This window comes from Mirounga leonina, unplaced genomic scaffold (assembly GCF_011800145.1).
Source record: "Mirounga leonina isolate KUSES-001 unplaced genomic scaffold, KU_Mleo_1.0 Mir_151, whole genome shotgun sequence".
In the NCBI taxonomy this organism is placed as follows: domain Eukaryota; kingdom Metazoa; phylum Chordata; class Mammalia; order Carnivora; family Phocidae; genus Mirounga; species Mirounga leonina.
The window spans coordinates 53,865,375-53,892,103 of NW_023270377.1; the positions used below are offsets into that span (position 1 = coordinate 53,865,375).

At 39.1% G+C, this 26,729-nt stretch overlaps 1 protein-coding gene across 1 annotated transcript in view; it reads left to right on the forward strand.

Moving 5' to 3' along the window:
- Window positions 1–26,729, forward strand: part of PDE11A (phosphodiesterase 11A) — a 388,181-nt gene that overhangs the window by 174,188 nt on the left and 187,264 nt on the right. Inside the window, exon 6 of the mRNA XM_035007663.1 lies at window positions 21,241–21,373. Within this exon, the coding sequence (XP_034863554.1) occupies window positions 21,241–21,373 (133 nt within the window). The remainder of the gene's footprint in view (window positions 1–21,240; window positions 21,374–26,729) is intronic.

Genomic DNA, 26,729 nt, shown 5'->3' on the forward strand with positions numbered 1-26,729 from the left:
TTAATTTTTATCCAGTGCATGAAATTTAAAAGAGGCCTTTGCTACATACCATATAATTCCATTTATAGGACATATTTGAAAAGGCAAATTTATAGAAATAGAAAGCAGATCAGTAGTTTCCAGGAGCTGGAGATGGAGAGAGGGGTTTACTACAAAGGGGCACAAGGGAATTTGGGGATGTGATGGAATTTTTCTGTATCTTGCTGTGGTGGGGGTTGTATGACTGCATTTATCAAAATTTGCAGAACTGTACACTAAAAAGGCTAAATTTTACTGTCTGTAAATTTTACCTTAAGATGGGGAAAAAGAGGCCTTTCATAAGAGGTTTTTGTTTTTCTGCAAATATATTTTTGTCCACATCTATATCTAATGTCAGCCAATCTATACCTAAAAAAGATATTTAGACATAGAGAGTTACTAGTGGTGTACTGAGCAGTTTTCATAAAGTTTTCATGTAAAATAACATGAAATATATTAGAAAAAAATGTGTATTCATACTTACTCCTTGAGTTAGTCATGGCCTCATGTAAGCTATCCCTCATACATGAGGGGGGCAAGGTTTATGGAGTCATTAAAACGTAACCTTTGAAATCCAAGTGCTTCAATATTGTTCTTTTTTATGCTACTGAATGTGTCCTCTTGGTCACTGCAGAGTTAAATATTTCTGGTCTTTCAATTATTTTTAATGATGAAAGAACTTCCATGTCAAAACAGAATGACCCAAGGCCCAGAGTGTCCTTGGCAAACTTTCTGATAACAAAGAGAGAAAGAAGGAAAGAAAGAAAGGTCAGATTTTCTTTAAAGAGACATTTGAAAAGTGCCTTTGAACTTTGACATTATGAAATAGTACTCTCCATCATTCTATTTGTGGCCTTTAAATTAATGTAGAATATTCATTTGTCTCAGAAGACCTTTCCTGCATTGTCTAGTAATTTCTCTCTTGTAGGCAGGGGGATCCTTCGGTCATTTATTGGAAGTTAAAGGAATAAAGACTTGTGGCTCTAACATTTACTTCGCCAGAGGCTGTGGAAGAGTCATTGAAACAGGCTATGAGTCTGCAAATCACAGCCTGCTCTCAACACGTTGTAAATCTTTCCTTTAACCTTTCCTCACTTAACATCTTCACTGTAGATAACGTCCATTAGATACCTTAGTCCTCTGGACATCGTTCAAAGTTAGAATAGGATAGCTTTTGAAGATAAAATGTCTATGGCTTCATGCAATAATGTTTCAGGGTATGGTTTTAATTCTGATGAAATCTGGCTTAAGGCTTGCTGATTTTTATAGACAGTCCTTGAAGATTTTTTTTAAAAAACTGGTTTTGTTGCTGACTCGTCATTTTTGCATATTGCCCTGTGGGGCTAACTCCTTTGTCATGGCCACACTCTTCTTGGTCTTCGTGTAATTAATACCAAGCAGTTTGAGAGTTAGAAATGATCTGATGGATTTCTCTCCCTGAGGTATGTACCTCCTCTGGGGCATCCTTGACAGCTCCTCCAGTGATAAAATACACTACTAGGTATTTACCCCAAAGATACAAATGTAGGGATCTGAAGGCGTACGTGCACCCCGATGTTTATAGCAGCAATGTCCACAATAGCCAAACTATGGAAAGAGCCAAGATGTCCATTGACAGATGAATGGATAAAAAAGATGTGGTATATATGTACAATGGAATATTATGCAGCCATCAAAAGGAATGAGATCTTGCCATTTTCAACGATGTGGGTGGAACTAGAGAGTGTTATACTGAGCGAAATAAGTCAATCAGAGAAAGACATGTATCAGATGACCTCACTGATATGAGGAATTCTTTATCTCAGGAAACAAACTGAGTGTTGCTGGAGTGGTGGGGCGTGGGAGGGATGGGGTGGCTGGGTGATAGACATGAGGGAGGGTATGTGCTATGTTGAGCGCTGTGAACTGTGTAAGACTGTTGAATCACAGACCTGTACCTCTGAAACAAATAATACATTATATGTTAAAAAAAAAGAAGATAGTAGGAAGGGAAAAATGAAGGGGGGGAAATCGGAGAGGGAGACGAACCATGAGAGACTATGGACTCTGAGAAACAAACTGAGGGTTCTGGAGGGGAGGGGGGTGGGGGGATGGGTTAGCCTGGTGATGGGTATTAAAGAGGGCACGTATTGAATGGAGCACTGGGTGTTATTCGCAAACAATGAATCATGGAACACTACATCAAAAACTGATGTATGATGATTAATGTAACATAATAAAATTTTAAAAAAGAAAAAAAATAAAATTCCAAAAACTTAAAATTCTAAAAAAAAAAAAAAATTCTCACTGTGTCACCATGGGATTTTTCTACTGATAATGTTTTCTAATTGTTAGAAGAGCATTTTACGTTCCTATAACTTCCACCTATTTTTCCTGAATTTGTCCATTCGAGATAGTTGCTCTTTCATTAATTTTATTCCTTCATTCAATAGCTGTATGTTGAATACCGACTCCGTGCTGGGAAATAGATAGGTAATGGGGCTACAGAGATTTTTTAAAAACCAGCAGTTTCTGCCTTCAAGGATCTCAAGGCCAGTGAAGAGAGGTCGGAGTAGGTTGAGAATATAATATAACCATAACTAGATTTCACCAGGCCTCCAGACCATGGCTATAAGTAGAGTCACCTTAACAGTGGTAATTTATACTTAGCTGCTGGTCATTTCTCCCTTGTGTAGTATAAGACCCTCCGGCCCCTTGCAAAAGCCACTCTTAAACTAGTTCTGGGAGTCCCTAAGATTTAAACAGACAGAAACAAAATAATTTTATTACTGACTCATCATTTTCCCAAGTGTCCATTCCTAAATCCTTTCCCTCTAGACATAACCGAGCAGCATCTGCTGGGCATGGGCTTCTTGCCCACTCCAGAATTCACTGCATTGTCTCAGAGATACCGGTGGCCTTTTCAAATCTGAGCAAGGCTGGGTAATGAGTGCGTAAGTGGGAAGAGGGCTCACTTTCCCGACCATGTGTTATAGTTTGTTGTTTGGCCCCTAAATAGCTTTGCATGTACCCCGTTTTTTCCAAATATTTCAGTTCCCAAAGCTTTTGTCTGTTGCCCTTCTTTATCCATAACTTGGATTTAGTCCATGGGGCCAGGCTTAGGAACCAGGACCCAGACTGAAGGCCAGCCATTAAGTTGCTCTCTTGGTTTCCCCACCTTACTTCCATGTTGGCCACCAGGCTTAGATGCTCAAAACCTCCCCCTCACAGTCCCTTTCCCTCTGTGCACATTACCTTGTGCAAATAAATGCCTTTTCATGTACAGATGCATCTCAGTTTAGGCTCATATGTCCTGCTATCAAGTAAGTCAGTGACTGCAAAGCAATTCAATACTTTGTGCAAAAGGTTTGTGCCAGGTGGTATTTTAATAGAGAGGAGGGGCACCCAACTCATCTGGGTAAAAATGGAAGACGATGTTCAGGGAAAGCTTTTGGATGTGATGAAACTTCACTTCCTCTAGGATAATGGAAAGTTAGTGACACAACTACCTTCCAGGAAGAGGAAACATTGTAAACGGAGGCACAGAGGTGAGAAAGCTAACGAGGCACGTTTCAGGATCTTTAATTTGGGCTGTGAGCTGTTATCACAAAGGTCATTATAATTGATGGTGGTGACCCTTAACTCCCCGTAAGGGCATCCAGCTGCCCAGAATGCCAGCTGACTGGGGCAAGGGTCTTATCAGGTCCTGAAATGCTCAAACCCTCTTAATTGGCCTAGAGACTGGCTACATGCTTACTCATAGGGGAGTAACCACAGACAGTGACATACTGAGATTTGTGTCTTGAAAACTCATCTGGGCAGTAGAATGGGAGATGTGCTAGAGGAATGGCAAACTAAAGCCACCAAGGGATTAAATCTACTGCCTCACCCCAGTGGCAATGGTTCAGTACTGGAAGACTGCCCTGGATCCGCGATGCTTACCTTTTCCTGGTCAGCAACTGCTGTTCTTAGATGATTTTTATACTTCGTGGTCCAGACTTTTTGCCACTCCTTTCATTCTCCCCTGGATGTGCTCTAGCTTGTCAGAGTCTTTCTTAAAGTTGTGTTTCCCAGAATGGGATATACTTTCCAATTTTTTCCAGAATCAGAACAGATCAGAAAGAGATATGTACCTCACTTTTTTAGAACACAGTACTGTTAATGCATTGATTATTTACAGTCATCTTGTGTTCTCAATGCTGACTTTTTAAAAAAATTAAGACTTTTATCTGATTCATTTGATGCTCAATCTCCTCAGATCTCACTGTTAGAACCTTTCCTATGAAGCTTAATTTAAGAATATTTAGTGAATCAACTTGAATAAACTTTCTTGGATCTCTTATTCAAACTTTAAAAACCTCTTTTCTATCCTCAGTGGGAACAGGTAGTTTGAATGATCATGTGTAACTTAGAAATGGGAAAAGAACATTTGTGGACGTCAAAACAGAAATTTTTATTTCATTTGAAACACATTTGGCCAAATTCTATTGATCTGTCTCCTAGGTATAAGTTTGGATGCTGCTTTAGAAGTTGCACTTTCTCAGCTGTGCTACTTAAGGTATTTTTTTTTTAAAGCCAAATGTCTATAATGTCTGGAAGGTAACACTGATTAAAGGGGAATTTTTCAAGTTTAATGGAATATAGTGGAAATATTATTATTTAAAACCTGAGCTCTGTAACCATGGCCTTCTAAGAATAGTGAGTAGAGGGGGCAAAATTTATTTTAGTGGGAAGTGATCTTTTTTTAAAAAAAAACTTAATATTTATGCTATATTTTTCATTTGTTGTGACTGGAAAGAGAGGAGAAAAATAAAGCTAGAAATGTCAGAGCAGCTAAAGGGAAAGATGTTTGGTTTAAGGAGCCTTTTGGCATGCAGGTCAGCCTGGAGAGTGGAGAGCTAAAATGTTCTGTTTGAAAAGATGAGGACATATGGTAGCAGAATAAGGGCTCCCCAAAGATATCCAGGTCCTAATCCATGGAATCTGTGAATGTTACATGGCAAAATGGACTTTGCAGATCTGCATAAGAATCTTGAGATGGGGAGAATTATCCTGGATTATCTGAATGGTTCAGTGTAATCCTAAGGGTCCTTATAAATGGAGATGTGACAACAGAAGCAGAGGTCAGAGTGATGCAGTTTGAGAAAGACTTGACCTGCCCTTGCTGGCTTTGAAGAGAGGGGAATGGGTCTTTAAAAAAAAAAAAAAAAAAAGAGAGGGGAATGGGGCCATGAGACAAGGCATGTGGGCAAGCTGTATAGTTAGAAAAGGCAAGGAAATGGATTCTCCCCTAGAGAATGGTATGAATTGTAAGATAATAATCTTGTGCTATTTAAAGCCACTTAAGTTTGTGGAAATGAGTTATAACAGCAGTAGGAAACTAATACAGGGGTATGAGTTTAAAAGGAGTCTAACAACAAGAGAATTCAGGAAAAAAATGAAGGAGTAAGAAGAGGCAAACCAAGTCTTCAAGAATCAAGGGGGCTGAGAAACGTGGGTAGAAGCTAAAACTTGCAGGAAAAACATGGCCAGTGAGAAATTCCCAGGGATGGGACAGGTAAGGGATTTGTCTGAACCGTCTGCTGTGCTCAGTGTTAAAATATTGCACCCACTTTGTCCTTTGCTTGCTGTCTTCAGTTGCTACTGGAGCTCTGGTGTTTCATCCAAAGGCTTTTCTGAGCAGTCACTCTTACCTTGCAAAACCTAGAAGTCACACTGTTATAGGCCACTTCTGAGGATATAAAGATAGAAAAAAAATAAGAGATCTTTAAACACTCAGATATATGTAAGGTTAGAAATTTGTTCTCTTTTAAATGTTATTTCAGTAAGACCTGTTTCCTCAGTGCAGTAGGTTGAGTAGTGTCCCCTCAAAATTTGTGTCCATCTGGAACCTTAGAATGGGGCCTTATTTGGGGGCACCCTGGGTGGTTCAGTCAGTTGAGCGTCCGACTCTTGGTTTCAGCTCAGGTCATTATCTCAGAGTTGTGAGATCCCACCGCTGAGTGCAGAGCCTGCTTGAGATGCTTTCTCCTCCCTCTTCCTCCCCATTTACTCCTCCCCCTACTCATATCTCTCTCTCTCATAAATAAATAAATAAATAAATAAACAAACAAATAAAATCTTTTTAAAAAAAGAGAATGGGACCTTATTTGGAAAGAGGGTCTTTCCAGATGCAATTAATTAAGGATCTTGTGGTGGAATCATGCTGGATATAGGGTGGGCCATAAATCCAATGACTGGTAAGGACATATAGGGACATAGGGGAGAAAACCATGTGAAGACAGAAGCTGAGACTGGAATGATATATACAAGTCCAGGATAGTAGGAGCCACCAGAAGCTGGAAATGGCAAGGAAAGAATCTCTCCTACAGCCTTTAGAGGGAGGATAGCCCTGCCAATACCTTGATTTGGGTCTTCTGGCTTCCAGAATTGTGAGAAAATAAATTTCTGTTGGAAACCACCAAGTTCGTAGAAATCTGTTATAGCAGCCCGAGGAGACTAATATACTCATTAAATGAGGAAGATGAAATAGATAATGTCTACTAAATTTCTCTTCTGGCAACAAAGTTCCAGGAAGCATTGAGTCTATGAATCAACTATTGTGCATTGTAGTGATTTTTTTTTATCTAATTAGGGAAAGAGAATTAACTGTCATTGAAAGATTCATATGTCACACTTATGTTGTTTAAGTTAATTTCACGAATGCCCAATGCATTAGACTTTATTGTCCTCATTTTACAAATGAGGAACCTAAGGCTCAGAGAGGTTAAATCATTTGCATACATTTGCAGGTTACTAAGTGTTGAATTTTTAAGTCCAAGAGCAGTGCTATGGGCAGTACTCTCTGCTTTCCTGCAGGCTTCTGCCTGGAAGAAATTCTCTTGGCCATCTAATGCTTTATTCTATTAAGACTGAGGCCTTAATTGGGTTTAGATGCTGTTTAATATGTCTCTAACAAGATTATACTACGATCTGGCATTGAAATGAACAGTTATTGTTTCACAGAAAAACATGGAAACAAGAAATGGAGTATAAATTTGATATTAGTGATGAAAATGTGTATTGTTGGGAAACTGACCATGATCTAGATGTTCTTGCAAAGCAACAACCGAGGAAGAAACTCACAAGGAGATAAAGCTAGACTATGTTTTGTTCCTGAAATACATACTAAAAGATCACTTACCAATGCCAAGTCATGCAACTGAAGACAAGAGAAATTGCCAAAGCACTCACAATAAATGAAAGAAATTTCAAAACAGTAAGAGGCTGGTGTAACCAACTTCAGGCATGATCAAGGCTGCTATTAAAGTGTGGATTACCAATTTGTCAAAAACTTCCAATGTGTTGGAAGCTGTTAAATTTCTAGAGACAAGTGATTCAATTAAAGAAAAAAGGAAACCATGAACTTAGTCAAATAGGAAATGCTGAGAAAATCCCAGTGTCCTTTGACATGCCTGTCAGTGCCAAGGGTACTAAAATGATCACTATCAAGTACATAGATTACAAAATGTAGCATTTCAACATAATGCCATGTCTAATGTCAAATGGTTAAAACTTGCCTCCATATTTAATTTTAAACAACAAAATCAAACTAAATGTGGGAAACAGAATTGCAGCCCCCGGGGCCCTCACCTTCAGTTGTCATATCCATGAATGTGTTACATTTCATGGCCAAAGAAACTTGCACATGTAATTAATCAATTGATGTTAAAATAGGGAAATCATTCCAGATTATCTAGGTGCCCCAATCTAATCACAAGCCCTTAAAAACTTAAGAACTTTCTTCTAGTTGAGGACAGAAAAGGAAGCCAGAGAGATGTAGTCGATAAGGGAAGTCAGAGATTTAAAGCACAAGCAGGATTCCACACATATTGCTGGCTTAAATATAGAGGGGGCCACATGTCAAGGAAACCAAGACCTCAGTGCTACAATTACAAGGAGTTGAATTCTTCCAACAACAACAGGCTTGATTCTTTCCCAGAAGCCCCAGAGGAGAATGCAGTTCTGTCAACACTTTGGTGTTGCTCTTGTGAGATCCTGAGCAGCAAATCCAGCTATGCCATGACAAACTTCTGACTCCAGAATTGTGAGATAATAAAAGGGTATTGTTCCAAGCTGCTAATTTTGTAGTAGTTAGTTGTGCAGAAATAGGAAACTAAGGCACTATTAGTGCATGAGTTTGAACCCAATCTCATCTGAGAATGAAATTGAATTCCGTGATGTGAACACAGACACAGATAAATAAATGGCAGCTGAGCTGGTGAATGAGTGATGCATAGCCAGCCATGTAGAACAGTTGACCAGGAGCCCTCCATAACCTTCAAATTATGTTAGGTCTTGATGCAGTTTTAGACATGTGGCTGCACAGTTAAAGAATCACGGCATGACTGGCCAATAGCAACCCCTTAAAATTTCTGGCAACAAACCAGCTGAAGATCCCTTGAGGGAAGAGTATGAGTCTGGTTTTGTCTAAAAACTTTCCAGTGACACTTCCTACTAAGTTCAACAGAACGCCAGCATCAAAACTTGCTGGAGGGTGCTGGTGATTTGGAAGAGAGTCCCCGAGATGGTACTAGAGCCCTCTTGTAAGAAATGCTGCATCCTCTACATCCTGATAGCTCAGAGGATGTTATCTGCAAACATCGATGACTCCATATTGAAAAGTGATTCAGAAGAGCAACACTGAATTTGAGGAAATTTTAGAAATGTCTTAGTCAATTTATTGTACTTATAATTTTTCCTTTTATATATAATTAACTTGTATAGTTTAAATTTTCCTTCAAAATAGCATATCATAACATTTATGTCTAATCTAAAAGATCTTTTAAAATGAAATTAAAGGGGCGCCTGGGTGGCTCAGATGGTTAAGCATCTGCCTTCAGCTCAGGTCATGATCCCAGGGTCCTGGGATCGAGCCCCACATCGGGCTCCTGGCTCAGCGAGGAGCCTGCTTCTTCCTCTCCCTCTGCCTCTCTCCCTGCTCATGCTTTCTCTCTCTCTGTATCTCTGTGTCTCAAATGAATAAATAAAAAAAAAGATTTAAAATAAAATTAAAATAGTGTAAGTGATAAGAACAAATTGCCTCATAGCATTTTTTGTCTTTTTTTACTGATTCAAAAATAACAATGCATCTTACAATCGATGGTATTGTAGATTCCATCAAATAATATGACCCTTACACACATTGTTTTTCCTGTGACTTTTCTACCCCTCAGCTCATTTACACCTACCCCTGAGGGTATATATATCTCAACTTTGAGAAGCACCTTAGGGGACCTTTAGGGTTTCTTTCAGTTTTTAGACTGGACAGCCCTGTGATTCTTCTCAATATTAGTTTTCTGCATTACATTTTTTAGGTCAGAATATCGAAACTTATGTTTCAATGCCTTATTGATTTTTTTCCTTTCCTTAGAGTTCTGTGTAGATCTAGTTTTGCAAACAAATTATTCATCCCAGCAGTGGTTTGCAACCATTCCTTACTTCTCTATAACTCTTTCCTTTAGGCTTCCAGCCCCCATGGCCCAAATCTGGCCGGTTTTTAAAAGGGAACTGACTTCCATAAGATGTGACTATAATGAGACAAAAGTACAGGATGAGCTCTAAGATTGGTTCATGAGTCTGTAAATAAGACTCCCAGAGATGTTCTTTGTTCTTGTCCAGCAGCAATGATATATTCGGGAATAAACTTGGAATAGACCATCTTAGCCTAAAAAGACTAAGTATGATGACAGAGGATTTTGTTTATTCACTTTATTGTGATTGTACCCTGCAATCATATTGTACATTTTACAACCCTGAGATGTACCTGGCCCAGGTGAGATGATCTCTAGCACCTATCCACATTACGAATAGGACTGGGCTTGTGTTTCCAGAAAGTGTGATGTAACCCACCTTCACTTGGACATTGCTATTTAACCCTGATGAGGATTTTAGGAATCAGAAATTCTGCTTCTACCTTGAAGAAAGTTGTTAAATGTCTTCACTGTGAGTCCTGACTGTGCCAATTTCTTTGGGTATCCTTTAGATGGTGACTTTCAACCTTTTTAATTACAATGTAGAACAAAAGATATATTTCATATCCAAATCTAGTTAATGCATATAAACACACACAAAAAGGTACATATACTTATCAAAAGCAAGTTTTATGAAACTATGCTTACCTTCGCTATGTATTTGCTGTGTATTCTGATGTATTCTGTTCTTTAAAAACAAACAACCAACCTGCTATCCTAACTCATAAAGTTGATTTCATGATTCACTAATTTGCTGTGACCCACAGTTTGAAAAACACAGCTTTAGACTCATAAGCCTTGTTTGATTCATACATGTAGTATGTGTGGCCTCAATCAATGCCTATATTCGTTATTTTTAAATATGGTGGTCATACGAAACATACAACCCAAACCTTCAAAAATTTTTTCACTCAAAAATATGTTGCGCTTCAAATTTGGCACCTTGGAGAGTGTTTTGCTTACGTAAGTTTTGTATACCACTATTTAGTACAAGTGAATGAAATGTGTTACATAATCTGTTGATAAGGTTGACAGTCTTTGAGCACTTTGAATATGTCATTCAATGGCCTTCTGGACTCCATGGTTTCTGATCATGGAGCTCTTAATCTTACTGAGAATCACTTGTATGTGATGAATCACATTTCTTTTGTTACTTTTAAAAGATTCTTTCTTTGTCACTGGTTTTCAACAGTTTAGTCAGGATGTGTGTAGGTGTTGGTCCTTTTGAGTTTATCCTACTTGGAATTTGTTGAACTTTTTGAATGTATAGATTAATATTTCTTTAACCAAACATGGGAAGTTTTTAACCATTATTTTTCAAATATTCTTTCTGCCCCTTTTCCTCTCTCCTGTTTTTCGAAGTCTCCTGTAATGTTCATATGCTTGAGGGTGTTGGTGATTCTTTCTTCTGGCTTCTCAATCCTTCCGTTGAACCCTCTTAGTGAATTTTTCATTTCAGTTATTGCATTTTTCAATTCTAGAACTTCTTTTTATTCTTTTTCATAATTTCCAACTCTTTGTTAATATTCTGTATTTGTTGAGACATTGTTCCCTTATTTTCCTTTAGTTCTTTAGATTTGGTTCCCTTTGGTATTTTGAATATATTTATAATAGCTCAATTAAAGTCTTTCTAGTAAGTCCAACATCTGGACTTACTCAGGGATGGTTTCTGTTGACTGCGTTTTTTCCTGTGTACTTTCCCATTTCTTTGTATGTCTGACTTATTTTTTGGTTGAAAACCAAATATTTTAAGTAATATAGTGTGAAAACTCTGGAGATCAGATTCACTTCCCACTCACCTCATCTAGGGTTTGTTGTTGCTTCTATTTGTTGCTGTTATTGTTGCTGCTACTGTTTGTAGTTCAGTGACTTTCCTGAACTCTTTGCTATGTGTAGCAACTGAATTCTCTGCTTCGTTAGCTTCTTATCAGTGAATGACTGGACACAGCTTTCCTTAAAAGCCTTGAGCCAGTAAATCTTCCATCCTCACTGAGGGGATCTGTATGCATGTGGGTGATACCTTCAGTTCTCTGAGGGGAAGTTTACGTAGCTTTCACTTTCTGCTTACACAGAGCTTCAAGGTCAGCCAGAGGTAAGGACTTAGGGCCTTCTTGGGTCTTTGCTGGGCATACACACAACTCTGCAAGTGAGTGTGCCCTTCTAGATTTCCAGGAATATGTCAGAGCTTTTCAAAACCCCCTAGGAATATCTCCTTTCCATGCTGCTTCTTTCAAGTTTTCAAGTCCACTTCCTGTTAGTTACAACTGTTATCCCTGCCTACAGCAGTTGCAGTGTTAAATAATTGCTGCTGGTTTTTCCCCCCAAATGCCCTGAGGTGAAGGGTGTTCTCATTGAGCAAGCCCCAAGTCAGGTCGAATAAAGACAAGCTCTGTGAGTGGAAGTTTCTAATGGAGCTGCCAAACAGGTCAAATAATGACAGCGCTCTGGGGATTGGACTTTTAAGGCACTCCAAATCTGTTGTCCCTCTGCCAGTGGCTGCTAGGCTGCTGGTTTTCACAGCTACCATGATTATGTAGCTCTTGGTCTTCTAGCTACCCTAGAGTTGGGGAGAGGGAGGCGGGAATAAAGTCCATGAAAATGCCCCCTCCAAAAAAACTTGCTGTCCTTACAGAAATTCAGCTGTTAGTCTTGAATAAACACTCCTCAGATTTTTGCAAGCCTTTCCTTAATTTTCAGAGTTCTCAAAAAGTTGATTTTGAAATTTTTGCTAGTGTTCTTACTACTTTTATGGAGGAACAAATTTTCAATGGCCCTTATTCTGCCAATTTGGAAGACCATCCTCTTCTTTTTACCTTCTTTTTAATCTCTATTACCTAGAGTGATAGGAAATGGTAGACAAACTCACACACTGGTATAAGACAAAACATTTCCACAGTATGTGATGAATATATTCTTTTTTCCTACTTTTTTTCTTCATGGATCTCCTTTCTTCTGTGCTATAAAGCATGTGCTAGGAAGCCTGTGATGGGTGTTTTGTATGAATAAAAAGATGATACCTATTCTGATTTCAAGAACATGAAGAAAACCTTCAAAATATTAAAAATTAAGGGGCGCCTGGGTGGCTCAGTCGTTATGCGTCTGCCTTCAGCTCAGGTCATGGTCCCAGAGTCCTGGGATTGAGCCCCACATCAGGCTCCCTGCTTGGCGGGGAGCCTGCTTCTCCCTCTCCCATTCCCCCTGCTTGTGTTCCTGCTCTCACTGTCTCTCTCTCTGTCAAATAAATAAATAAAATCTTTAAAAATAAATAAAATAAAATGTTGAAAATTAAAACAGCACTGTCACCACCACTCCCAGTCATCTTGAAACAGAAGCAAGATTTGTGTTGCTATGTCACTTCCTTTAAAACAAGAACTTTAGGACATCCTTCTTGACTACTGTCTAGCAAATTCAGGGGCTGCTGAACCTCATAATGCCAATATTTAATGTTGCTAATTGAAGAAGAGAGATGCAGATGGCCCAGGAGTCTCATTTTTATCCCCTTTCCATTGTTTAGCAAAGAGGTGGTTCAGCAGATCTGAGTTAGCTCAGCAGAAGACAAGACTGGTACCAGAGACTGAACTCTGAGGCTCCCTCTTGGTGTAAAGGCTTGTTCTTTACCAGGAAGCTCTATTGTTGCAGAGTCAAGTATATATTTCTCATTCCTTTCCCTAAAAATACACAGAGTGTTATGAGATTGGAGTGTTTCCACTGAAACATTTTATATCTGACCTATGCATACCTCCCAAGGAGCTGTGTCACTTTGATACTTCTGGGCTTACATGTTTTCCCCCCAAATAATCCTATTTTATAAATATCCTCCCTGACATAGTGGTGTATGTGTCCATGTACCATTTGCATGATGCTAATTATAAGAATTAAACATCAGTGAAAGAGAGGAAACATTTTAAAATGCAGTCATATGTCTTCCAAAATCTTAAAGTCAAGAACACATATTTTTCAAGTATGTAACCTTTATCTCTTAAACATAGTAATTTCTATCTTTTCTTTTTCCTGCCTTTGAACATGAAGACTCAAATGAAAGACAACCCCTCTCATTACCCTTTTTTATTTTGGACCAATGGGCTTGTCACTCTAGAAAAACTGTCACAGAGGAGAAGAAAGCTATAAAAATGTTCTATGGACAGCAAGGCACATAAATAAGTACTGAGATCAAACATAATAAAGTAGCCTATGGAGGCCAACTGTCTCTTAGATTGATGCTATGCAGTAAACAGAATTATGGCAACTTGAAAGCTTTCATGATTGGTTTTTATATTTGACTCTTAGTTTTGTAGGTCTTATTTAACATGCTTGAGTTAATATTTTAACACTTTGAGTCCACTTCTCCTTTCTTGCTGTGTAGACATATGTCTGGGACATGTCGGGAAGGTATGTCCTCAAAAATGGAAGAAGATGCATGCAGTTGGCCACAGCACCCCCAAAGAGAGATATGGTGGGGCTACTTGAAACATCTAGCAGGATAGGAATTTTAACTGTGTGCTCTATTATCAACAATTTTGCCAGCTAGCACATTTTCTCTTCAGCACGTCTCCAAATATGACAATGATGCCACAGTCAAAAACAGTTAACATCTCTCCTGCCTCAGGAAAGAAGCAGTTAAACAGAGCATGTCTCACCTTAGTTTTTTTTAAAAAAGAAAAATCTTTGTGATATAAGGAATTGATATTTATTGAGAGCTTTTTATGTGCCATACATTCATCAAGGTTATTTTATTTCCCCTATTTTCCATTATGGAAACTAAGACTTATTAAAATTTTATTTGTAGTCTCACAACTAGGAAATGTTGGACCAAGATATGAAAAACCATTCCAGATTTGCTTGGCTGTGAAACCAAGCAGTTGTCACTATATGATGCTAAATTGTAGACATCAACCACTCACAGTGATGCCATCTGACACCCATCCGAGAGTCACAAGACTCTTCCCCAAAGTGACACCAACTCCTGCAGGTGATAAATCTCATCATTCTAATTGTACAACTTGAGGAAATGAAGGACGGAAAATGTGTTCTTTGGTCGCCATGTCTTAATTTCTAGTAACAAAGGATGCTTAAAACAGGAGAAATAAGAGTGTGATGAAGTGTCCTCAGGCAAGACCTTAAAGGTAAGTCCATTAACAGGTCATGATAAGGTTTTGGAACTTCTGCAACTTAGAGCATCTTCCTCACCTACCACCCTGTGACAATTGACAGGCTAGCTCTGCTTGCTAATTACACTCTCTCCCATTACTTTTTATGACTAAAAGATTTGTTTGGTAACCTTCAAAGATATACCGAAGCCAGTAGGAGATTATTCATGTCCCAGTTCTGGATGTTTAAGACTCTCCTGCTGGGGTGCTAGCTTTGAGTCCCACTGGTAATGACTTAGTTCCTTAATCTCCTAATTGAAAGACAACTTCAAATAATATTGCAGAGCTCGAGGCTTCAGGAAGGACCCAGGGATTAATAGGTTTACCTGACAAGAAAAAGTAAGGAATAGAATTTCTCTCTGTGAACCAAAGCTCAGAACGACCTCTAATCAATGAAACAAAATGGTAAATAGTATTAGGCACAACCTATAGATCAAAAAACAGTTTTTGTTTGCAAAACGGAAAAAAAAAATATCTGTCCAAAAGAGTTCTTGGAGTTATTGTCTTGCTTCTTTGCCTTTCTGAATCCTGCCCCCACTGGATAATACTCAAGCTAGCAGAAGGCAATTGACAAACCCTCCTTGACAGTGAGAAAATAGATGTGCCTATGTTGACACTTCTGCTCCTAACCTAAAGATATATTTTTAGTTATGATTGTTATAGCACATCAAGGAGAATATATTAATGTAGCCCTGAAAATGTTAAATCTGAGGTGACTGGAAATGATGAGGAAGAAATGTCCAGAAAGTGCTTGGATATATATATAGGGAAGTCAGGACTCAATGGGCTGCTGGTGAGATGTGGAGATCGTCAGTATATATTCGGTTGTGGATACAAAGTAAGTCCATGGGACCACACAGTATATTGGTTGGCCTCTTCCACTGTAGCCTTCTTGATCACTTCCACCATGTATCTTAAGTTTTAGTTCTAATATTTATCATATCAATACCGAAAACCTCACACTTCTAAAGCTTTACTCATGCTGTGGTTTTGTCTGGATTGTTTTTATGAACTTTTACTTCTACAAAGACCAGCTTAGACCGACTTCCTTTTGGGAAGTAATTTTCCAAATACCATTCCCAACCCAAACAAAGCTGACCCTTCTTTGCTCTGTTCCCATAATGTCTTGTACATTTTTCCATTAAAGCATTTATCACAAACTGTTGTCATTGTTTGTGAGCTCCCCAAAGGTGTGGTTCCTTTAGCTTCTTCCTATACCTCTTTCTGTAAAGGTAGGGGCAGGGCTGAGCTAGCTGACCATCCATACACAGATGGGTTCCCACTGCCAATTTATTTAAGCAACAAGGAAAAGACCTTTATTCGTGTGTTTATGCAAGATTAGCCCCATGACTGTCCAGCACTTAGTAGGGAGCATGGTCATTCTTGAATGACCAACACATGGTCATTCTTGAAATAGCAAAGTCTTGGGAGTCTCTCGTGAAGACTAAACTCTAGGTTTGAGAACAAAAATGTCAATGCAGACACAGAATAATGATTAACATTATTTTATTCAGATATTTTGTCTTCTAATTTAGAGACTCATTTTGAGAATTAATCCTTAAAAAAGTCTTAAGTGTATTTTCATATAGTTTTCTCTGTTTGAATCTTTAGCTAAGATAGGTTTTTCAGACAATTGAAGATGGTGAAGTTGCTTGTCCAGGGGTGTTTTATTTTGTCTTGTTTTGTTTTACTTGTATTGATTTCTTTCCTCCACTACTCTGCAACCTGTTGTCCTCAGGTTTATATCTTACCTCACTGGCCCTCACTTCAGGGGCAGTCACATTTCAGGAATTATGTGTTGTCTGTAATAGGGCAATTCTCTTTTATCCTTCCACTGTCAATATATTGGAGCTCATGAAGCTCTCTTTGAAGTCAGTGTGAGTCTCATATTTGGAAGCAAGATACCACTGAGAAAGAAGATTCTAAACTGCAGCCCTTTGAGGGAAACTCACTTTTTAAACCTGCATCTTCCTATGTACCTGGTTCTAGTAAAATACAATTGTGTAAAAGATTTCTTTACAATTTTCATGTTATTTTAAACAGTCTTGATCTTAGGAAGGTCTTCTTTTTAGAGTTAAAATAAGCTAAGTGGTTAATTTTTACTTTTCAAGGAAGAATCACTAAAGTTAAGTGACAACTGTATTTATTTTCCTTTTCTCAGACTTATTTCAAGGATTTTTTGGTCTGCTGTTTTTTTTTTTTTCTTTAAGCCAGAATCTATTTTAACATCCCCACCTTAAAGGTCAAAATAGTTTTATGATTTGAACATGAGAAGCTATTAAACATAGACAGATATTAAAACATACAAACTTTGGAAGTATTTTAATGGTTTCTCAAAACTTCTGATTTTTCAACAACAAATGAATGTTGTATAGAATTTTAAGCCATTTTTCCCCTCTCTATGGTGCACTGGTATACAGTAAATGTCTTGGCGAAATATACACAAACCCAGAAACACTCATACCGGACATCCACTTGCATGAGATGATCTGTAAGTGTCTTTTCCTTTTTGCTGAAAGAAGGGTCAGCCCATCCCTATTCCCTGTGTATAACAGAGAAGGGTATGGGGGAAGCCAAAGGGGCTATTTAATGAGGAAACTTGTGGCAGTGTAGACATAAACAATATGGCCTTGGGACCTAGGGGCTAAAATACTCTGCCCTAGGGGCAGAGTGTAGGGGAGAGGATTCTTCCTTTACCCCATGAAACTTAAACACCCTTAAGTGTCTGGTCTCCCTCAAGTGACTTCCAAGGCTTTGACAAGGGGCCTTGAGTGAAAGAATAAATCTCCCTAGAGACTAGGGGTGGGGAGAGGACTTAGAGGTGTCTGTGGTCTTGCAGTTATGCACATGGCAACTAAGATCCACTGAACTGACATGATCTCACTTGCACCCACAAACTACAGAGTAATCAATATCGATGTGTTTCCAAACTGCGGTAACTCTCCTTATCTTGGTTCTGGCCCAAACTGAAAATCTTAGCGCTGGATTTGATATCTCTGGTCAGATTTAGGGGGGCTCTAGAAAGTTGGCCAGTTCAATTTTGGATATTAATTTAAGCTTCCAATGACCTATTAACAAAAAAATAAGACTGGCTAGAAACTTTCAACCCTGACTCTTCTGGTAAGAACAAGATCTAGAACAAAGGTGATGTTCATCCTACCTCCATCCTGCTCAGACCTCATGGAGAAGACTATTCTGGACTGGCTTTCATAATCAAGAGGGCTATCAATCAGCAGGGGTACATGTAGGACAAGGATGATGAGAATAAGGAAGGCATGCCAGAGGAGAAGTCGCTGAAGAAATTAGAGCTGATTAGAAAAGAATGATCTTAGATGGAAGACTATGGGGAACATGTTAATTATTGCCAAATATTTCAAGGGCTGTCAGCTAATGAGATCCCATGGGACTGGGAGCAAAGGATGATTATTAGGAAGTAAGCTGAGCAGCCACAAAATGGAATGGAATATTTTGGTAGGTAATGGGTTCTGTTACTAAAGACATTCAATTTGATATTAGATGTCCATTTGTCAGAGAGATTGAAACAGGGCCATTGTCAGCCTATACAGTGTCTCTGTGAGAATAGAAAAAGTACTCCCTCTAGATGGATGCAGCTCTAAGTCAACATGCACGACTAGGCTAGATTTCAGCCCCCATTTGTTCCTTTTACGGGGCACCCCTATGCAGGGCAGAACCTGCATAACCACACATGGCTGTGTCCATGATCTTAACATGTTCTGCTCCAACAGCAATCAGTCAAAAGAGAGGAGGCCACACAGAATAAAAGAGCTCTCATCAACCGGAAAGAGTTGACCTATAGGACCTTAATGAAAGAACTGATCCTTTAAGCCAGGTGTGTCCCTCAAGAAACAGAAATAATTTGGGCCATTTCCTTTGTGGTTAAATTCATAATACTTCATTGCTGAAATGTACAAAGGCTACTGTCACATGAGGAATTTACTTTAGAAGCTATTAAAATGTAGATACTTTTTAAAAATATTTACTGTGGGCTAGAAAATATGTTAAGCACTTTTATAAATTATTACTTTAATCTGCACAATAAGTAGTAGTAGTATACCCATTTTACAGATGAAGTGTAACCCAACTTGTCTGAGATCACTTTGCTAGGAAGAGGCAAAATAGGTATTTGAATCAGGTATATTTGACTCTAAAATTCATGGTCTTTCTCATAAAACAATTTTATCCTTTTGAAAAAAAGCAAGGTTTTGGGGGCGCCTGGGTGGCTTAGTTGGTTAAGCATCTGCCTTCAGCTCAGGTCATGATCCCAGGGTCCTGGGATCGAGTCAAACATCAGGCTCCCTGCTCAGCAGGGAGTCTGCTTCTCCCTCTCCCACTCCTCCAGCTCGTGCTCTCTCTCTGTCAAATAAATAAATAAAATCTTTAAAAAAAAAAAAAGCAAGGGTTTGAAAGCTCTAACTCAACATCATAATTTTGCATTACAGTAAAATTTTAAGATTTGGAAGGTTGAATTGGTGCAAAAGCCAGAATGTGATATAAATACTCAAGAGTGACAATCATCCTTCCTGACCGTCTCTCTGAGCATTCTGTCACTCTGGGCCTTAGTTTATGTACCCATGCACCATTAAACTGAAGAAATGGAGAGGTGGTTTTCAGAACATCTGCTTGCACTGTTGCAGCTATAGGTTCACTAAAATCTCCCCTCCCCTTGTAGCCTTACCCCATGATGACAGTCTCGGTGGCTGCTTCCTCCCTGCACTTCTTTTGCATTCCTGATCGGTACCGTTGACTTGGCAACTAGTCAACACCGCCATGTGACGCATTTCTCATTTGAAATTTGAATGGAGCGCTTAAAGTGGTCATTGTATAAGTGTCATCTCCCCATGTAGGTGGAGACCTCCATGAGGGGAGAGACCATAGTTTATACTCCCTAGAAACCACCTCAACTGTGCTTACGCGCAGTGCCTTGCATGGAGTTGACTGTCTTATGTTGTTCTACAATTTTAGAGTGATTGCAATATACACATAGCCTGAATTAAACCCAGTTCTAAGCATGTTTAGATTTAGAATGAATCTCCCAGGAGCCCCTGCTCAGTAAGTGTTCCCATCATCATCTTCCTTGGGAATTTTGTAAGTAGGGACCTATGGCCCTGGACGATCAAGTCCAATGTCTTCTCCTCCCTCTTCTTCTGACTGCATACAGTCTCAGACTGCAGTGTTTATGATTAGCAGTGTTTCCCTGAAACTCTCTGTATGTGGACTGCCACTCCCTTCTTTTCTGTAGGTGAGAACCTACTATTCTTGCTCTACTCCTACTCATTGATTGCTCTCCTGAGAGGCTACAGGGATGAATAACATCACCAGTAAATGTTACATTCACCAGACACAGACCAGCAGCCATTACAGATGATGTCTACGGATGGTGCTAAAGAATGCCTCTGCTTCCCAATTCCTCATGTATTCAGGGGCCTCTCCATGCCCCACATCCTTGGGATGGCACAAATTCCACACTGCGGCACATCGTTGCATAGTAACAACGGCTTGTGACAGTTGTTGGTGTCTTCCTTACATATAGGGCAGTTTAGATTAAAAAGTCAATAGAGTTCTTACTCTTCTTGCTGTGGTGCCCTCACTCACGTGTCCTGGAACCTAGGGTTCCACAGAGTGTGGTTGGAAAACGTCGCCCCTGTAGACTTGCATTCATTTATGTAATTTCAGTTATCACCTGCCACGCCACAAACCTCACATCCTCCATGAAAATGTTCCTTGACGTTGTGATTTTGAACAGTACTCAGTTTTGCATTTCCATAGCTCCTGGCAGTGCTCAGTTTGCACTTGGGGAAGAAGTGGTGGAAGGGAAGGAGGGGAGTAGGGAATCTTACTAATTCTTACGCCCTTTCTATAAATGTGATGATTGTAGTGAATGTGATACAAGGGAAAGTTCACAAAAGCATTTTGCATAAAATACCTGTTCAAATCAAATATGGATGTAATTTAAATGATTAATGTTAGAGGTCAGTAGCACTAAAAGGGGTTTTCCGGTAAGATTTTGTAAGTAGGACATGTGTTTTTGTTAAGAAACTGAGACATACGCAGAAGTAGTTACATAATTACTAGGATTACGCATGGTCTAGATCTGCTCTTTTGCTGCCTTTAAAATTTTGTAAATTCCTAATTTATTTCCTGATTTTTCCCCATTCTGGGGCTTAATTTTTCCCTATGTCAAACATCCAGTCTGCTCAGTTAAGGAGTGTGGGTTTTGGGAGGTCATTGGAATTTATCATGCTATGGTGTTAGCATTGTCAATTTCAGTCATTACTTGATTGCTTACTTTATGTCTGTCTGCTTTGGCCTAAATACAACCTCAAGTGGTTCTCTGGATCATAGGCAATCCATTATTTCTTCCCATGGATTTGATTATTTTACATTACATCAGGTAAGTTTTTTTGAAGTAGCTACTGATAATTACCTCGCTATTCTCTGACTCAAGTCACTTATCCCTTCTTAAGGGGGATAGATAATCCTACTATGAGTATAATTTTATGAGATTTGCTTTCAAGCAAATTTATGTTTCTCTATTTTCTTACTGCCTGTTTTGGTTTTGATAGTTTCAAAGAAAGCATGGAGAAATCATCACATTCCGACTGGCTCATAAATAACAGTGTTGCTGAGCTCGTGGCTTCCACAGGTCTTCCGGTGAACATCAGCGATGCCTACCAGGATCCTCGCTTTGATGCCGAGGTAAGAGGAATTTTCTCGTTCCAGTCTTAAGGTTCACTTGTCACACTGGTGATGGTTTGCTGGTTGAAGCAAAAGAGGGACCATCATATAGATCGATAGCAACCCCTGAGTTCATAGGCAAATTTTTTTTTTTTTTTTTGCATCTTCCCCCGTGATCAGATTTTTAGCATTGCCTACTGTTGAGTAACAGAAAAACCTCCTCTCTACTCTGATTTGTGGCAAAATGGGTATCTGTTATGTATTAGTTTGATGCTCTTTTACAATTGGGTACATTTTATATTAAATGTACCCATATACAAGTACCCATGCCTTAACTCATGGACATTTTATATTAAACATAGTTTATATTAAACTATGAAATAGTTATTGATAAAAATGTGTATATAACATAGTTATTTCCCAATAGATGCTAGAACAACTACCATGTCTTTTAAAATTGCTCCCAAGAAATGGTAAATTGGTTTGTGTTATTATTTAATGTTAATTTTGTAGGCACATTGTGCTCTATGCAGAATATATTAAAGCAATATAGATTCTGACTTGCAAATGTTTAAATTCTAAGTATCTACAGTATCATACAGATAAATTTACATGAATTTATAAAATATCTGTGTGTGTGTGTATTCAATAAATTACACATTTCCTATTCTACATTGCCAAGCTAAGATCTAAAGAGTAGCAGGTGTTTTTTGGCGAGGAAGGTGAGGAGATGTGTTCCAAGCAAAGCTGAGAGAGCGTGGGGGCTGAGGGGCTGGAGAGCTGAGATGAGTTAATGCTGCAGAAAGCACCAGGTAGATGAGGCTGGAGGAGGAAGCAGAGGTCAGATTGCTCCAAGACTTTGAAAGTTACGTTAAGAAGTTTGAGTATTTGTCCTAGACAATGGGGAGCCAGTTGTTGAGTTTTAAATCAGGGAGACACAGGACTTGTATTTTAGAAAGATCACACCACCTCTGTGGCTACAGCACAGAGGATAGATTAGCAGTAATAACTGAACATTTAAGCTGAAATGACAACTCTGGAGACAGATAGGGATTCAGTCCCAGTCTCCAGACTCCACAGCCCTCCTCCTCAGGTGTGCTCTATGCTGTCCCACGTCTGGGGTGCGGCATGATGTGACAGGAGGCTGCAATCTAGACTTAACTTCGAACTTCAGTCATGTCATCTTTGCAGATCTCTGCAGGGAAATTTTTTTTTAATTTTTTATTGTTATGTTAATCCCCATACATTCCATCATTAGTTTTAGATGTAGTGTTCCATGATTCATTGTTTGTGCATAACACCCAGTGCTCCATGCAGAACGTGCCCTCCTCAATACCCATCACCAGGCTAACCCATCCTCCCACCCCCCTCCCCTCCAGAACCCTCAGTTTGTTTTTCAGAGTCCATCGTCTCTCATGGTTCGTCTACCCCTCCAATTTCCCCCCCTTCATTCCACCTCTCTGTAGCTGCCTGGAGCTTTCTTCCCCCAGGCCATGTCCTCTAGTGGTTTCTATTAATTCTTGAGCATGGAGCTTAGCTTCTGCTACCTTGCAAAGGCTTTCACGAACTCCCAGTCTGGGTTGGGTGTCTCTGCAGCGTTCTCCTTTGGCTGTCCCAACCCTGACCACCCTCTAGCTCTCTTCAGTTCTGATGCATTATTTCTGAGTTTTGACTTCCCTTTCTTGGGAAAGTACACAGTCTAAAGCTTCTTTAGTTGTCCTCCTTTGCAGGAAAATACCACCACCTTGGTTCTGTGATTGGCAGAGAAGAAATTATTTATAGAGGTCAATATTTGTATACTTTAGCATTATGATTGGGTTAGGACTGATTTGACAAAGTTTTGTGTTTTGCCTTGTTTCTTTCTTCCTTGCTTTTAGAGAGAGAATACTGAAGAACAGATATCTAAACACCGTTTTATGAAGGAATGCTTTCAGTATCCTATTACTGACATCAGTAATAGCTGAACAAACTGAACGCCTTGCTATGCAGAAAAATCATTTGTTGCCAATTCCTTGTTACCAGGTCATCATGTTAGATCAGATGTCAAGGGGTCATGGTTGATTCCTATCCCAAATTTTAGCGCTATGTTTGGTATGGATTACTGTTATTCTGCTCTTAGCTTTGGATCATGAAGTCAAATTCTGGCGAAAGGAAAGAATCAACAAATTACACCATTTTAAAAAGTTGGTTAATTAGCCATATGTAAAGGTATAACGAAACATGAGGCAGTGAACACCCACTACCCAGTTTAAGAAAAGAACATGATTATTACTTGTGAATCCTTGTACAGATCTTCCCTAATCCTTTCCCCCTTTGCTTTCCCTGCAGAGGTAACCCTATCCTAATATGACCTTAACATTCTTTTGCCTTTCTGTATAGTTTCATTGCATATGTCTGAATCCATGCCAAATATATCATTATATCCTACATGTCTCTGAAATTTATATACATTATATTATACTGTATGTATTCTTCTGTGGCTTGCTTTTTCATTCAACATATGTTCCTGAGTCATGTGAGTTTGCAGTTCATTCATTTATTTTCACTGCTGCCAAGTATTCCACTATATGAATAAGCCTTGCTTTATTTACCCACTATGGTGTTGATGGACATTTGGGTTCCATGTTTGGTTATTACGTACATAGCTGCTAAGGACACTCTTGAACATGTCTCTAAGTGTACACGTGCAAGAGTTTTTCTGGGGTCTGTACATTGCCTTCATCAGGGAAGGAAAAATTCTTGTCCAGTCATTGGTCTTTTTTTTTTCTTATGGGAAACAACACATGTAGCAAGCACAATTAATATCTCAAGAATACTTCTGCTCATACAATTTAGTGATTTTGGATATACCATATCCTTATGTCTGCAGACTCTTACCACATCTCTTCCTGATTAATGATACAGCCATTTTACATTGTTCTCTGTGCTTATAGTCCATTCCAATAAAGCAGGCTGCTCCACTGATCTATATAAAGAACAGTGTGGACTCCTGAGCAAAAATGCAGCAGTTACTTCTGTGGGATTGGTCATAAAAATTTCATGCTTTTATCCAGTAGTTAGAAGCAGCGATGCCTGAAGACAATAAACTGTGGTAGGTTAAGCAGTGACTATTTCCTGAAATCACTTTCTTCCCTCTGATAAAATAAAGCATGTACTTAGACCAACATTATTTCTTGGTCTTCCACCTAAAATGCTTTCAATCTGTCACATACCTAATACTAGATTTCAAATGCAAATCTGAAGATGCATTATATATGATGTTTACATGGGTGTCCTTGCATGGTAATGGAATTTAAAGTTATTTTATGTTTCCCTTCTCATGCTAAGGGAAAAAACTGGTAAGGAATTAAGCAATGTAGATGGAGGTGAGTGAGAGAATTTTTCCTAAATGTAGGCATTTAGTAGATATGTTCTATGAATGTGTGTGTATTGCTAGGAAAAGCAAAATTATTTATCTGCTTAGGCTTCCTCCCTTTTCAAGTATATTTTGCCTCAGGGCATTTTGTCAACTGTTTATGTTAATAATGAATGAAACTCCAGACTAAGCCACAATGCCAAGAGTCTAAAAGGCTCCAACCTTCTCCCCGTGAAGCCTGATGTAAGCTGGTGTAGATCATAAGATAAAGACAACCATTTCAGATAATATTTTTTATTAGTGGTTTAAAAGTTTTCCTCAATATAAACAAAATGTCATGACAAAATGAAATTGCTTCGTTCTTGCACCAAAAGTAATTCTGGAATCATCCTGGAGGTAGAGGGTAACTTTTATAACTGTGTTGTCTTCCTGCAAAGGTTTGAGTCCTCTCCTCTTGGTCTGCTATGGATCCATAATTTTTATCGGTAATTATAATTGAGTAGTTATTTATTACTGATAGAAAATAAGGAAATAATTTTTTAATCCAGGATTAATGGAGTAGCTCCCAGAGTTTTCTCCCCTGGAAAAGGTGCTTGCTTTTTGGTTCATGACACTCATTGACTTCCCTGAATAGTTTGAAGCTGGTTAATAAGAATGATAATTTGCAGAGTGGTAGCATGGGTAATCCCTTTCAAAGCATTTCCTATTTTTCTTACAGATTTTCTCAACCTAAGTCTATATAATGAACTTAAATCTGCCAAAAATATATTTTCCGGAACGCTGGTATCTATCCTAAATTTCTCAATGGTTCAATGGCTAATTCTGACAACTTGAATTCTCTTTACTGAACATGAAGAAGGACCCCAATTCATCAGACAATGTAGTGTCCTGGGATAAAACACTCAGACTCAGAGAGCTGAAGTGACTTGCCTAAGGCCACACAGCTTCCTTGAGATAGGACACAGAACAGACTGGACTTTCTGATTCCTAATTCAATTCTCTGACTGGTCTCCTATAGGGACCAGCTGCTAAGGGGCTGCCTGGGCAATGGAATCACCACTCCATCTTTCCTCTATCCACAAAGGCACATGAATGTTGGCCAGTAGACCTACCTCTTTGTCCAGTCTGCTCCACTCACCTGCTGAGTCATCTTGGTCATACTACTTGCATATATATTGTAACATGTAAAATGCTATATAAATATTTTGTAAATGATGCAGTTCTATATAAATGTCAGTGAAGATATTTATCTGATTAAGGATTAAGTTTCTTCTTTTGGGGTAGGGGCAAGTTGGCAGAAGCAGGTCCTTTTCTCTAAAATGAGGGGCCATTACACAGAGCTGCAGACCAGCAGACCTTGGTTATAGACAAGCCAACTTCAAGTCTCTTCATCCTCAGACACAGTGGGGAAGGAAGAGGAAAGTCTCTAGCCAAAGAAGGGAGTTAAGGGTGATTGTTTTTTGACAGTAAAGAGGAGATGGTGACACTAATCTGATAACCTGTAGGTCTTCAAGTCAGCCAGGTCTCTCTTTGTCTTCTTAGATATGTTAGTTACAGAGGTGGTGAAGGCTGGATGCATGTCCTGTGGCCTTCGGCTACCATAGAGATGGTCACCATATCCTCTCCTCAAGGAGCCAGCAATATGCAGACTTGGCTTTTAACAAGAATGGCCAGACATCCAGGGGCCAGATTACCAAGGCACATTAAGGATGATCAAATTTCAGGAGCCAACCACACTGTCCAGACCCAAACAATCCACCAGTCTTTAAAACATATAGCTGAAAAACCAATTACTCTGGTATATTTCAAACACAGCCCCGTTGCCTACATTCAAACCACAGTATCAGTTAAGGCAATAGATAAACTCCAAAATCTCCATGGCTTAACACAATAGGAGTTTAGTTTTTGCTCCTGTTGAGCCTAAGTGGATGCCCCTGATCATGGGCACTGCACAGAGAGATGTTCCCTCTTCCATGAATGAAATTATCCAGCAGCCACCGATGAATGACTTTCCCAGTGAAC